Source organism: Copadichromis virginalis, linkage group LG18 (assembly GCF_057382275.1).
Source record: "Copadichromis virginalis isolate Kocher_CV1m ecotype Utaka linkage group LG18, C_Virginalis_male_GT1.1, whole genome shotgun sequence".
NCBI classification, from domain to species: Eukaryota; Metazoa; Chordata; class Actinopteri; order Cichliformes; family Cichlidae; genus Copadichromis; species Copadichromis virginalis.
This window is the reverse complement of record NC_140635.1, coordinates 21,208,965-21,222,833: the sequence shown is the minus strand read 5'-3', so window position 1 is coordinate 21,222,833 and position 13,869 is coordinate 21,208,965. Positions and strand designations below refer to the sequence as shown.

At 38.8% G+C, this 13,869-nt stretch overlaps 1 protein-coding gene across 1 annotated transcript in view; it reads right to left on the bottom strand.

The window, feature by feature from the left end:
- The window catches only part of gpc5c (glypican 5c), a 109,247-nt gene extending 95,590 nt beyond the window's left edge, over positions 1 to 13,657 (bottom strand). Inside the window, exons 1-4 of the mRNA XM_085439917.1 lie at positions 13,627 to 13,657; positions 12,209 to 12,348; positions 10,893 to 11,120; positions 1,827 to 1,988 (exon numbers count right to left, since the gene is read on the bottom strand). Of these exons, the coding sequence (XP_085296043.1) occupies positions 1,827 to 1,988; positions 10,893 to 11,064 (334 nt within the window). The 5' untranslated portion in view covers positions 11,065 to 11,120; positions 12,209 to 12,348; positions 13,627 to 13,657. The remainder of the gene's footprint in view (positions 1 to 1,826; positions 1,989 to 10,892; positions 11,121 to 12,208; positions 12,349 to 13,626) is intronic.
- Positions 13,658 to 13,869: the final 212 nt, after the last annotated feature.

The following is a 13,869-nucleotide window of genomic DNA, read 5'->3' as shown; positions in this document are numbered from 1 at the left end:
GCACATATACATGCAGACACACTCCTCACACACCCCCATGTAACTTCCAGTGTGCATATCCTTTTGGCTAACCTTACCAATCAGCATGAGAGCTTTGAGTTCAAATAATATGAACAACAGTGTAAAAAAACACTCAGACACTGCACCCGTCGTGAGATTTGCTGCACACACCTGAATATAAGCTGAGAGCAAACAAAAAGAAATAGGAGGAAAAGGTGATCCACAGACAATTTCCTATCATTTAGAGTTTAAATAACAGCACCAATGTTATCAGACAAATTCATATTCTTGTTACTTCAGTATATGAGGCACCGGCTACTTCACATTCCACTACAGGCTCTCAGACAGCTCAGAGACTGTCCTTAGAAGGCCTTGAAAATTAAAGCCTAGTGACATCATCATTTTCGGCACCATCCAGTTTCTATTGTTATTCCATTGTTATTTTCCATCTTGGCCTTTTCAGGATATGTTGAACATCTGATCTTCATTCACGAGGAAGGCTCAGACATGAGGTAAGGAGGGAGGAATAATAATAACCCTGAAAAGGACAAACACAGCTATTTCACTTAATTGGTTTATGAGCATGCTGTAAGAGGAGCTTATCTCTAGAAACGTTTAAACACTTATAAAAATGCTTTGTGTTCAAGCAGTGGAATTTCACATAGCTTTCATTTTAGTTCAAGAAACATTATGGGGATGAGTATACACTTTCCAGATGACATACATGAGTTAAACGTGAGCAGTAATTTCCATGGCATCGATGTACAGGACCGTTCCCTTACCCGTTATTACTCCATTATTTCATATTAGACACCAAGACCAGCAGTGTTTCTTGCTTCCTTTGTATCAAAAATCTGGCCAATGCTGCATCAAAGCAGTTTGTGGCCATATAAAACTAATTGCATGGTACTAAAATTCCTGTAGCACTAAAACATCCGAGGCATGTTTCCTACCGAGTGGCATTGTACTGGAGGAAAAACCTGGTCTGTTTTAGATTTGTTTTTTTTATTTAAATGACACTGCAATTAGTGGAGGAGGGAGGGCAAACTTGGGAAGCTGGTGCACTGCTTGATTTAGTTGTGTGTAGCACAAAGACCTTTAACTTCCAAGATAGGCTTTTATCTACAGCAAAGATTTTTTATATCAAAGAGGCATCACAAACAAAAATTATATAAATAAATAAAGAACAAAAGCAAAAAGAACTATTACTTTCAAGGATTGTTACACCCTACTTCAAAACTACTATAATTTATTTTTCCAAGGACTGCAGTCATTGTTTTACTGTCCCAGGAGCAGGACTGGACCGTTCTGAAGCAGACCATCTTCCACAAAACACTAGAGGCTAAGAAAAAGACCTCCATACTCTCTTTTCCCGTCTACCCTCAGTGATCCTGCTTCATATTTCTGTTGCTGCCAAACCCAGAGAAGAAGTGGGACCATGCCCATTTCCTCAGTTACACTTGCCTGCACGCCAGTTACCAAGGTCCTGGGAATCTGAGTGAAAACTTACAAATAAATATTCTTGCCTGGAAACAAGCAAATAAACTTAGATATTTGCTTATTTTATTGTTTAATCTGGATTCTAGTAGAGGAAATAAAGTTCAGTTACAGGTCAACAAACGCTGGGTTTTCTAGCTTGATTCTTTGCAGAAGCCAGCCTCTCTGGGCTATCAGTCCCATGCAGTGGCAGGTACAGTGTGCTGCAGGTATGTCATACGTAGGTGAAGCATAACAACTTACCAACACGCTGAATCATTATACTATACATAAAAAACAGTTTCAGGTCAATTCAGCCCTAGCTTGACCCCCATTGTATATGAACTTACCCTGGAAGGCATCGACATGGAAAGCGATCACATGCTTAATCTCATGGGTGTAGGCCTGAATGTTATGGAGAGTTTCCCGTTTTACAGCAAACTGGTAGCTCTCCTCCATCTTCCGGGTGCAGCAGGATGGGCCTTGGTGCTTACAAAACAACAGATCTGCATCTAAGAAAGTAAAAAAGCAGGTTTAGTTTATTTGCTGTTCTCTTTTTTTGGTCAATCCAAATTTAGACAAGCTATAATGTTAACAGACAGAAGAGCCAGAGGACAGGAAGTGAAAGTCATCATCCATGTTTCCAGCCATAATATTTTCCTGGTAAATATATTGTTGTCTCAATTTGATGTGACTGAGCACATCGGTCATATCAGGATGTACACTGGTGCAATGCAAACACACAAAGGTTTACACACAAGCACAAACACAAATACAAGCAACAACGGTGGGAAATCACATCTATAAAAAAACCTCCTGTTAATCACAATACTCCAGTTCATCAGCTAATACAATAAAAAAAGAACAGTTTAATTACAAGCACATAGTTTAGTTCAACTAGAAATTTGTACAGTAGTACTCTACCAGTGTTACCTACTTCTCACCAGTGCTTTTAATACTTTATAAATACAATTACAATGTCACTGAAACGGCCCTTTCCCACATTTATTTGCACAAATGCACATGCTCATTTTCCATTTTCATAATGTATAAGTCTGGTATGATAACTCATTTTACTGGGGGAAGGGCTGAACAGGAGTGGCTGGAGGCAGGTGTTGTAACCAGAGCCTAAAGCATGGCCTAAGGACAGACCACAAGACCAGTGCCTCACTGTCCAAATCCCACCATGAAACACAATAGGGTTTCATTCTGAATCCCTCTTTCCCTTCTCCTCCCTCCCTCCCTCATCCCCATTTGCCTGGCATATCCTTGTGAGGCCTGGGTGTCTCTTAATTACCCAGTGAGGCTCCATTTGTTCCCATCTCAGAGCCAGATGAGTGAAGTCATAACTGGCTGTCCTGCCCCTTACAGCTCATTATCTCTATCTCTGTAGCAGTCCAGCCCTTCTGTATTGGCCCTGGCTATTATTACATGGAGCCTAATATTGAGATTCTAATCACTTTAAAAGCCCAAATCAAATCAAAACGCTCATATAAAGCTCAAATTGGGTAAACAGACCCAAATTGATCTAACATTTATTTGTTTGCAGAGGGGTAATTTAAACATACACATCCCATCTTCCAACAATGATTGACTTAAAGCTGACATCCTCCACTGCACAAAAGTCATGAACTTTCTGAGAATGAAAAAGTTAAGAACCATCCAGCAACTACTACAGTAAACAACCTTTAAGAAGCAGAGCAAGCATGTGCTTAGAGTTAACTCGTTTGTTCATTTCATACACTTTGGATTAAATAGGTCAGTCACTGTATAGATTTTAAAATCTCCACCCAGTTCGGACCTCTTTAGCGTGGACAAACAGTTGAGTTATAGAACAAATGACATGCAAAAAAAAGCTCAAACTGTTAGTTTTAGAAGTGCTTCACAAACATTTGTAGCGTTTGATCCTGTAATAAAACATCCAATAACAATTTTAGTGTCATTTATTACTCTGGGAAATACTTGAATTAAGCTTAATTTATGCTTATTTGACATTAAAAATACATCAAGTTTTTTTTTGCTCCATTTTTAGGCTAAGATTTCCCTATATGTGGTGCATGTCCTCTCTCCGCTTCTGTCCCTGACCCTGCTCAATTCACTGGCTGGCTCCTTCTCTCTTTTGTGTTTGCGTGTTATCTGTGATATGAAAGTAATATCCAGGGACTCATAGTGGAATTCAGCCTGGCTTCTTCGTCCACTGAGCGTAACTGTGTGGAGTAAGTGATACTCAGGAAAACTTTGACTCTTAAAGCCACCGCAGCAGACAGGACAGGCTGACTGTGTACCAAATATACTGAGCCATTTCCTGCAATCAGCCCATGCCACTGCTTTCCCCCCCTGTCGTAGCGAACAACTCCTGAATTTGTTCTTTTTTATCTTTTTGAATATTTATTTGGTGCTTTCTACATGAAGGAGAAGTATGGAACCTGTGAACGCAGGCCCACGACTCACTGAAGTCTACAATACAGGACATATTGTACTGTATGTATCAATTTTCATCTTTGTGAAAATGTTTTAACCATAATGCCTTTGTAATTGCAGTATAGCCAACATACAAATCTTTAAAACCCATCCTATTTCTGTCTTTCATTGCTGCGTGACTGGTTAACATTAAGTCACTTGAATGTAGCATGGGTCTTAAAAGGCTGCTCAGTTACAACATGAATGAAAACTTCTGCAAAGTCAAAAAACAAAAGGACACATTCGGAAAAAGCAACAGTTGATAGCAACAATAGCAAATTTCCCCCATTATACTTGGCAAACTACCCAGCTCTGTCAAAGTGCTTGAGGATGTTGACTTAACAGCAGTTTCCCAATCATGCCTCAAACCTTCAGGTGGAAGGATTCATATGTTGCACAGTGTCAACGCTGTTGCCTTTAAGGCATTCCTGCATAAAATCACATCTATATATAATTTTTTTGTCATTTGGCTCTACGTCGTCACAGTGCATTTTGAATCAGATAACCCAAATTTGAGCTTAACAAACTCAAGCAAAAACTTTGTAGGATTTACAGCCGTTTTATTTTATTATTTATTTTATTGCTGGGAAATAAGTAAGTGTCCAGATTTTGTTTCTCTTTTCCTCTATGATATAAAACAGCAATTGTCTCTGCAATCTCAGCCACGGCTCGCAGCTTTACACAAGTATCGTGGTGGTCACTCAGTACTGACCCTTCATTATGTAATTGTTAATTTTTTGTAACCTTGTTATGAGTTTGCAATCTTTGTTCATCTTCATGATGCTGTTTCTGTCTAATTAAGTGCTACTTTTTTAAATTCCTTACACAAACTTTTGCAAATCAGTGACTCCAATTCTTGATTACTTACCAGTGATCCCTTTTCAACTGCTATGCCCTTGTAAGTACAAATACATTTTTTATTAATGAATGAATGAATAATGAATACTTATGTACTGATGATTTTCTTTGTACCATCAAAAACACATTGCAAGGGTGCTGGAAAAACTTCTTTCACAGCGCATCTGCCTCCACCTCACCCTATCCCTATCATCTTCCTCTGTCAACCTCTGCATGTTTGACTTCCATGAACCTCCTACCTGGCGACTCTGGGTTTTTTTTTGCCTTATATACTGTATTTCCACATATGTTTGCACATGTTTCAATAAAGCACTCTGCCCATTCCAGCTTAGCTTCCTGTCTTTTTATTAGTGCCAGCCTCTCCAAACTATACACCACTCTACTACCTCCACTCCACCCAAAAATGAATTAATTCATTGATTAACTGCATATTTAGTATATCTTGAAAATCTAGAAGAACTGATAAACTCTCATACCAGCCTTTCCAGGCAATCAGAATGTTATATAAGAAACATGCAGAGAATACTGCGGTGCAGAAATACAGCAAGATTTTCTTTGTACACGGTCTACAAGTTGAAGGTATGTATTTTTTATGTGAGTCTACACGCAATCCAATTGGCCATTATACTGAGCTCTGTAATTAGTGCCTAATCTACATACTGCTCATTCTGCCTGGCTGAACTTTAACACACCCCTCTAGACGTCAACTTTGATTTCTAATCCCCTTAATTGTCCTCAGATGACAAATACCTCTGGGGTAATTTACCATTAATGACATGGCTCAGGGGTCTTGATTTGTTAGCCATGATCTCTTCAGCAACATCTCAGCACCCTTCATTGAACAAGCCAAAACATCTGAGTGAAGAAACTCTACTGCTGTTTACCACTGTTCACATGCCACGCCTATGTAGTACTAAAGTATCACATTTGAGTTTTCTACAGTATAATGCTTAGAAGAAGAAGATATGTTGCACCAACTCTGGTACTAATTTATTCATAGGTAGCTCACATCGCCTCAGTATGGTATGGAAATGTTGTTTGGATTTGGTATGCACTAATGAGCAGGCGGTTTGTGGTTTCCTGATACTGCTGTTTTTTTTCTAATATTTTTCTGAGAACAAGAATAACTTTGTTAGAAAGTGAGAAAGTGAGTAATTAATGCAGTTACCCTTCTCCTGCCTCAGGAAGTTAGTTCCCTTTGAAATCCAAAGATCCACTGAACTTTCAGGATATTTGCTCTATACAGATTTGTGATGCTTTGGATAGGCCATGTTGAACCCAAACACATTTCAAAAGGGTCTCTGCCACATACCTGCATTTTTGGACTACTTTGAAACTCAAATGAAATGTTTAACTTTCCCATACCCCAATCTGGAACAGCCTACAGTGAGAGTCTAAAGAGTCTAAAACCACACTAAAGGGCACAGACAGAGCAGAAAGAGAGATGTTAGGCTGGCAGGCAAACAGATGCAACCTGATGAAGCAGCATAATATCAGATGGGCATGCTTGTTTATTTTTCTGTTGATCATAATCAAGTAGTTGATACATACTAAATACTGATATTCAAGCTTGTTGCAATTGCAAAAACTTTCTTGTTGCCTTATATACTATATTTCCATGCATGTCCTAACATGTTTTAATAAATCACTCTACTTATTTTCCATTTTCCAAGGAAAATATAAAGAAATGTGAGGTGGCTTGAGACTTTGCACAGTACTGTACATGGTTATATTTGAGAGGTAGATAAAATGACATCATAAAATCACATTTTCTCCCACCACATAAGTGAGCCAGGAGGGTAACGTAGACCACAATCATCTGAAACACAAGACTGGGTCAGACTGAAATCCAATAAGATGGGAAAACCTACTCAGACAGGGTAATCTCACCTTCAGTCTGGACAGCACTGGCTGGAGTATCTAAGTAAAGAGATCAAAGACCATGCAAGATTTTTATTTTATTTTTACGATTTTACATCCTCAGTTTTAAGAAACTGGAGATTTTGGGTTTTTTATGTTGTTATTTGTTTGATTTTCATTCCAACTTGGGGGAAAAAATGGTTGAGAAACTGCCAGACAGAAAATGGACTAGTGCTCAATAAAGTCTGTATGGAGTAGGTGTGCTCCATGTGTGCACAGCTTCAGTAAGAGAAGCCAAGTTAAAAAAGTAATCAACATAGCCAGAGCCAATCAAAGACTGTGGTGCACTTTGAGAGCTTGCCAAAGCCTTTAACACTGTAAACGGTTAAGGATGTGGCGACATGTGATAACACACTGAGTTCCCGTTCGCCTTTCTATTAACACGGCCTCACCCCTTTTGCATTAAACACACAAGACACTTTCTCTTTCTCTCTAAAACAGTTGTTAATGACTCAGTGAATTAGCGTGGCGATACGAAAATGGGAGGGAAACGTGAGTGTGGTGCGCATACAATCCTGATCAAATAGCTTGCTTAAAAGGTTTTAACTGAGCTGTAAAATACTTTGATCATATCTAAAGAATTTATCCAGGAACCCAATTCATCAAGTTATGTGTCTGCGAGCAGCACTTCTTGCTGTCTACTTTCCAAATGATCTATCTCCAAAAGGGTTATATCAGCATGCCGTAGTAATCACAGTATGGAGTGTTTGGCTCTCCACCACTGCACCTAAGAGGCCATAAATCAGAGGATAAGCAACTTCATGTCACTGATTATCAAAGTTCCTTTGATGATGAATCCAGCATTGAGACAGTCTCTCCTTACACTATAAATTGTAGCCAGGGGAATAAATATTGTCTAAAAAGCAAATTGTTTGGTAATGAAACATCATATTGGTGTTAATATAAATTTGAAAACATCAAAGTTCTTTTAAAGTCTCCTCAATTAATTCAGCCAGTCCTTACATCTTATATTACTCACTTGGGTTTTACACAGAATTATTGCTTCATCAATGCAGTTTTAATTTCATAATTAAAGAATATGAGTCCTTCTTACGCCACAACTTAATTCACTTGTGCTGTCCTTGAAAACAAGAAATACAGACTAAACAAATCTGCAGAAAACATCTCTACTGTAAAGTACATCTATCTGAAACGGGATCATTCAATTGGACGGACCTCTGGCTGCCACACTCCTGCCACTTTGTGAGAAATCAGTTCACCACACATGAAATGCAGCACTGTATCCTAAAGCAAATATCAGACTGTGAAAAGCACTGAAGTCTTGCCACTTCAAATTTCAAGCGTTGCTTTTGTTGGCGTTTCATCTGAGAACTGAAGCAGAGTAGCATAATTGTGTACACATACACACATATACACCAGATCTTACACTCTGACAACCCCATCCATTGGTGAGCACTTTGAAGACAAGACTGCATCTAACCCAAAACACCCACTCAAAGAAAAAAAGAAAAGAAAAACAAGCTGTAAGCCCAAAATGCAACAGTGAAACTAAAGCAATGTTTTATTAACTTATGGTCCAGACTAAGGAGTTACAACTGCCTCATTCTGCAAAATTAAAACTGTTACAGTTAAGAAGAAAGACCATTTCATACCATCGCATCGCTCTGTGTAACATCTTTTATTCTCAGGTGGCAGAATGAGATATTTATGTAGCTTCTTTGAGAAGCTGAGCGTGCAAAAGTTTGTGACAGAAGTCTTGTCTCAGACTGCTGACGTGCTTGGAAGGTCCTTTCGTTGTCATTAAGCGCTAACTACTGCTTGCAAAGGAATATTCTCTGTTGCTAATAGTGACACCCTACTAAACAAACATATCGAGTGGTTTGGATGCACCTCTTGGTATGTTTACCACTCAGCTATCAGTTGCACTTCTCCCAGTTACAGCATGCAGACTCTAACTGGTTGATACTTAAGCTGCCACCAACCTGCATGTGACTACTGCACTGAGCATTCTGGCCTGCAGCAATATACAGACATTGAATGCCAAATAATGATCACCTCTGGTCAAATAACATACCGGTAACTGATTTTTGCAGTGACAAGATAAAAATGCCTCATGCAGCAGACATACATCAAATGTTTTAGTAATAATAACAGTACCAATAACATAACACACACACACAAAAAGAGTAGAATAGGGTGAAAAGGACATACTGATGACTGTTAAACGTAGGAGATTGCTTTGTTGAATTAAAATATATGCATTTAGCAGCCACATTCTTCTGCAACTCTGTGTATTTAAGCATGGTCAAGACAAACTGAGCATCAGAAAGGAGAAAGAAAGGTGATTTAAGTGACTTGAACGTGGCATGGCTGTTGGTGCCAGATGGGCTGGAGTGAGTATTTCAGAAATTGCTGATCTACTGGGATTTTCCCACACAACCATCTCTGGGGTTTACAGAGAAAGGTCTGAAAAAGAGAAAGGATCCAGTGTGTGGCAGCTATCTGGATTAGAATGGCCCTACTTCTTCAAAATGATAGGAAGGCAATGGCAACTCAAATAACCACTGTTTACAACCAAGATAAAGAGAAGAGCATATCTGAAAGCATAGCACAGAAGCAGAAGATCACACCAGGTGCCACTCCTGCCAGCTAAGTAAAGAAAACTGAGCCTATAATTCACCCACGCCCACCAAAATTAAAAAATAGAAGTCTGTCAGAATTGGTCAAATCAAATCTGCCTTATATTAGGCTGGTGTTGGTGTAATGATGTGGGTCTAATAGCAAAATGCAACATGTCACAAAGCTGAGATCACCTCAACCTGGTTTCTGGAGCATGCCAGTGAGTTCACTGCACTCAAATGGCCTCCACAGTTACCAGATCTCAGCCCTTAGAGCGCCTTTGAGCTGTGGCACAACAGGAAATTCTCATCATGGATGGGTCGCAACTGTGTGATGCTATCATATCAGCATTAAACCAATTTTAAAAATCCCTGAGGAACGTTTCAGCAACTTGCTGAATCTGTGTTATGCATAATTAAGGCATTGTGAAGGCAAAGTGTAACTAATATAGTGGCCAGTGACTGCATATAGTCACTGGCCACTAATTTGCTCCATCTTAAAACTGACACCATCCTTATTTAATAGTGACAACATATCACAGTATTACTACCAAAAAAGCAAAATTACCACAGCAGGACTAATGTCTAAACTGGTTTATAAACGTCTCCAAGAAAAGATTGAACTGATGTTTATCCTCATAAATTAACTCTTTTTGTTTTTCTATTATTCTTTTTCGGTGTGCAGGAGGAAAGCACAGACCCCAAAACCTTTAAGGCTTTTAAAACAGTTTCCAAGCACTGCTGTAGCTATGTAGAGAAATTATTCATATAAAACGCTCTAAGTTTGTGTGAGTCAATCTTTAATAATTGCAAAGAAACCAGGAGATTTCAAATCAATCACTATTTTCACTGTCCTCATCATATGATACTATTTGCGTCACACTCGATCTGTTGTAGCTCACAAACCCTGTCTCAGCTGGATGGCACGTGAACCTGCAAATTTTATAATATTAGACCAATTAATATCAGACAAGACTCACACATATATGAATAGCTTAAATGTGTACATAATAGCTGAGAGATATGATTTATAAAGAAAACACAAACGCAAGAATGCAAGATGACAGACATATTTGACTTGAAAGAACAGACAAACATGTTCAGACAGACTTCACTCACTTTAAGATCATGTCAGATTTGTCGGTATGTTACACTGTTTAGAACAGAAATCATCCTAGGAAAGTGGACACGCAATCCATCGTATTATTATATACACATGCTCTGGTCGAAACTATTTCAAAATTCTCCATCTAATATGACCAATATGGTAAAAACAAGATAGATGCAATATCTTCTTTCACCTCAGTGAACTTTTAACTCTTATAAGGCCATTCACAGTGATCCACATTCGCAAGAGCAATGTAATCGATATCAGGAGCCCATTCATTAAAGGACTTTTATTTATTTATTTTTTAAATTAAAGTCAAATCCTGGGCTGATTTAACATGACATCATCTACACCTTTTAAGTATGGCGTTTGCTTTAGTGTTATGACTTCACTCGTTTTAAGACTAAAATGCTTCTGGAAAGCTATCAGACGCACATAGTGCGCTTTAGCCAAAGTGCTCCACGCCATGGGTGCCAAACCCACTCGCTCACCTGTGACAGGTGTCTCCGGTACCCGGTTCAGCGGCCCGACCTGCTGGAAAGCGGTCCTCACTTCATAACAGCTGTACGTGTCCACGTCGATCACTTTCACCGCAAACGTGAGCAGCGAGAAAATCCAAAAGCATCCGACAGAGTTTACGCGTGGGCATATTCCTCGCGACATTGCCGCATCTCACACCAGGTATCCTCGTGGATAGCGTACTGTAACCTGACTGTAAACTGTGTGACAAGGTTGGGAAGAAGAAGAAAAAAAGACGGTACGTGTGTCTAATGAAGCGACGATTAGTTTAAACATCTGACAAACTTCTCCGTCTGGTTTTCACATTATTGGTGAGTGTGACCGCCTCACAGCAGAGATTCGGGGTCTTCTCCTGGACAGAGGAAGAGTGGTGTGGGCTAAACCCTCTCTGTCCCGCGCTTAACACTTTGCATTGGTCTACTGCCTGCATGCCTATTTCCAAAGCCTTGCGCACTTTCCCCTCCCTTGCATTTTACTTCAGCTAAGTGCCCTTACTTAAACTCACTTCAACACTGCTACAGCAGATCGAAGCGTCTCTATCCCTTATGACATTCTAAATCCTTAATAGTAAAATATTTAAGATGCCACTTGCTATCAGTGCTCTAGCACACTAGACTTAGGGTAATATTTAGGCTAAATGGACCTCTCACCAGCATAATATCTTTAAGACACACAGAAAATTAAATGAATGTGGGGTTAAAGATGACCAGACATTCTGTTCAATTTGAAAGTATCACAACTGGCTCCCAGTAGATTCTACCTGCATTAAGGAGCGCTGGGATAGAGCTTTACTTGTTTAATTTACATTGGCGCCATCTTCTGGCGAAATGTTTAGTAGATGTGGTGGTGGCATCAAGTGTTCCAAAAAAACTGTTACAAAAGATGTCGATTATTAATAAATAGCAAATTAAAATTAGATGGAATGAAAACAATGCAATATGAAGTGTTGGCTTGTTAGAGCTACTTTTTTATTGCATATATTTTAACATGCGACTGTGTGGGGACATGTATTGGTTTACACATCGGCCTAAAAGACAAAAGCTCCCTGATTTAAACCTGGCAGGAGACACATTGGATTAGGGTTGTGTAAAAATGTGCAAAAAATCATACAACTGCTGTAGTGAGCAATTATGAAGAAGGGTAAAGCTGCAAGGAGTTCATTTTAATCTGAAAACTTTTCTGTAATAATTACATCTGCTAATATTTTTGTGGCACAAATGATTGAAAAGAAAATCTTCTTAGGGAGTTGAATCCATTGTTTTCTTGACCAAAGAGGGGATGTACTTACTTTTTCCGATGACTGCATATAGTCACAGTGTAAATGTCACCCAATGAAACCATCTTCAAAGCTTGATGTAAGAAAAGCAAATGGCGTGCAGCGCAGGGGGTGATGACTATGACACCTCAGAAACAGTTCAATGGGAGCACCTGTAAAGAATTTGGTCACTATGGTTTCTGAGCATCAATAACAGCTCACTCACAAAAAAAATTCCCAATAGTATATTAAAAAATGTTTTAACAAGTGCACATCAACAGAATGTCAGCTCTTTAAATGATGGTATGTTTTAGGTCAATACCTAAAATTATATTTGTGACTTTATACTTTACTTTTTTTGTAAGATCTGACCACACCATGTCAGCATAGATAATGTTGTATATAAACAGAGAATTCCCTTGTTTTTTCCCTCAGTTTATTGATGTTTTGGGGCTTTTTTTTCTTTTCTTTTTTTTTTACCCCTGCCGCTTTATTAGTTACACTTTTTCATTTCCAGCACCTTGATGAATCTACGCCATGAATAATTAAGCCAGCTCTAAAAGCAAAAAGGGGTCCAACCTGGTTCCAGCAAGGGGTACCTAATAGACTGATCAGTAATTGTATTTATTTATCATTTTATTGTTATCTGAATGTTGGCCTGAATAAAGGTACGATTCTGAGTTCCACAATAAGATTGCACTTCAGTCCAGTTCACTTGTTCTGAACTAAACAACTGTGTAGGGGAGTTATATGAACCCTAGTAATGAGAAGATTCAGACTATATAGCATATGGTCCTGGTACCATACCCTTCCTGTCTAGTTTATAGATACTAACAGCACTGGCTCATTGCTATGTAAAGTAGAGCAAAAGACTGCTTGGCAATTAGGTATACTGTTAGGGAAATACTGGAGAATTATTGATTCAGAGGTCATGTTCTGCCCCCAGTAGCATTGTAGAGTCTAGTAACACAAATACACATTACTAGAATGCCCTACCTTCCTACATAAATACATTTTTTAACTGGAAGCTGTAGCTGTATGTCTTGGCCATACTCTCCAGCTCAAAGGTATTTGCTTCAGGTCTCAATATGGATTATGTACATGGTCAATAAACATACTAACAATACTACTACAAGTAATAATAGCAGTAATAATATTAAAATCAGATCCATGTCTACAAGAAAATAATCTGTCACTAAGAAATTGCTTGAAGTGAAAGGCAGTTGCTGGTATGAAAAACATTACATTTTATAAACAAGTTTAGCAGTTTTGGGTCTGTCTTTGTTCTCAGATGTATGAGTATTGCTCAAAGTAACCTGGGGTAATTTGAGACAACTACTGGAGATAGCATTAAAATTCTGCATTCTGAAATTCTTTGGTGGAGGTAATGGCATATTTTCTTAATTGTGCAAAAGTATGTTCACAAGAAGATGAATTATGAAGTTTCTCACCAGGTAGTTATATACTCCTGCGCCCCTTATGTATAAAGCTTGTGAAAGTTTAACACAGACAAAAAAAAAATACCCCCAAAAATCAGCTGAGTCTCAGAATTAATGCTACTAAACTGCTCAAACACCTGTTCAAGCTAGCTAATAAACACGACTAGCTGTGTTTTTGCAAGGATGCTAGCAGGTAGCGCAGTCTTACAATAAAACAAGCGAGGTAGAAGATTTGGGGGGCTTGAAAATCTGCCA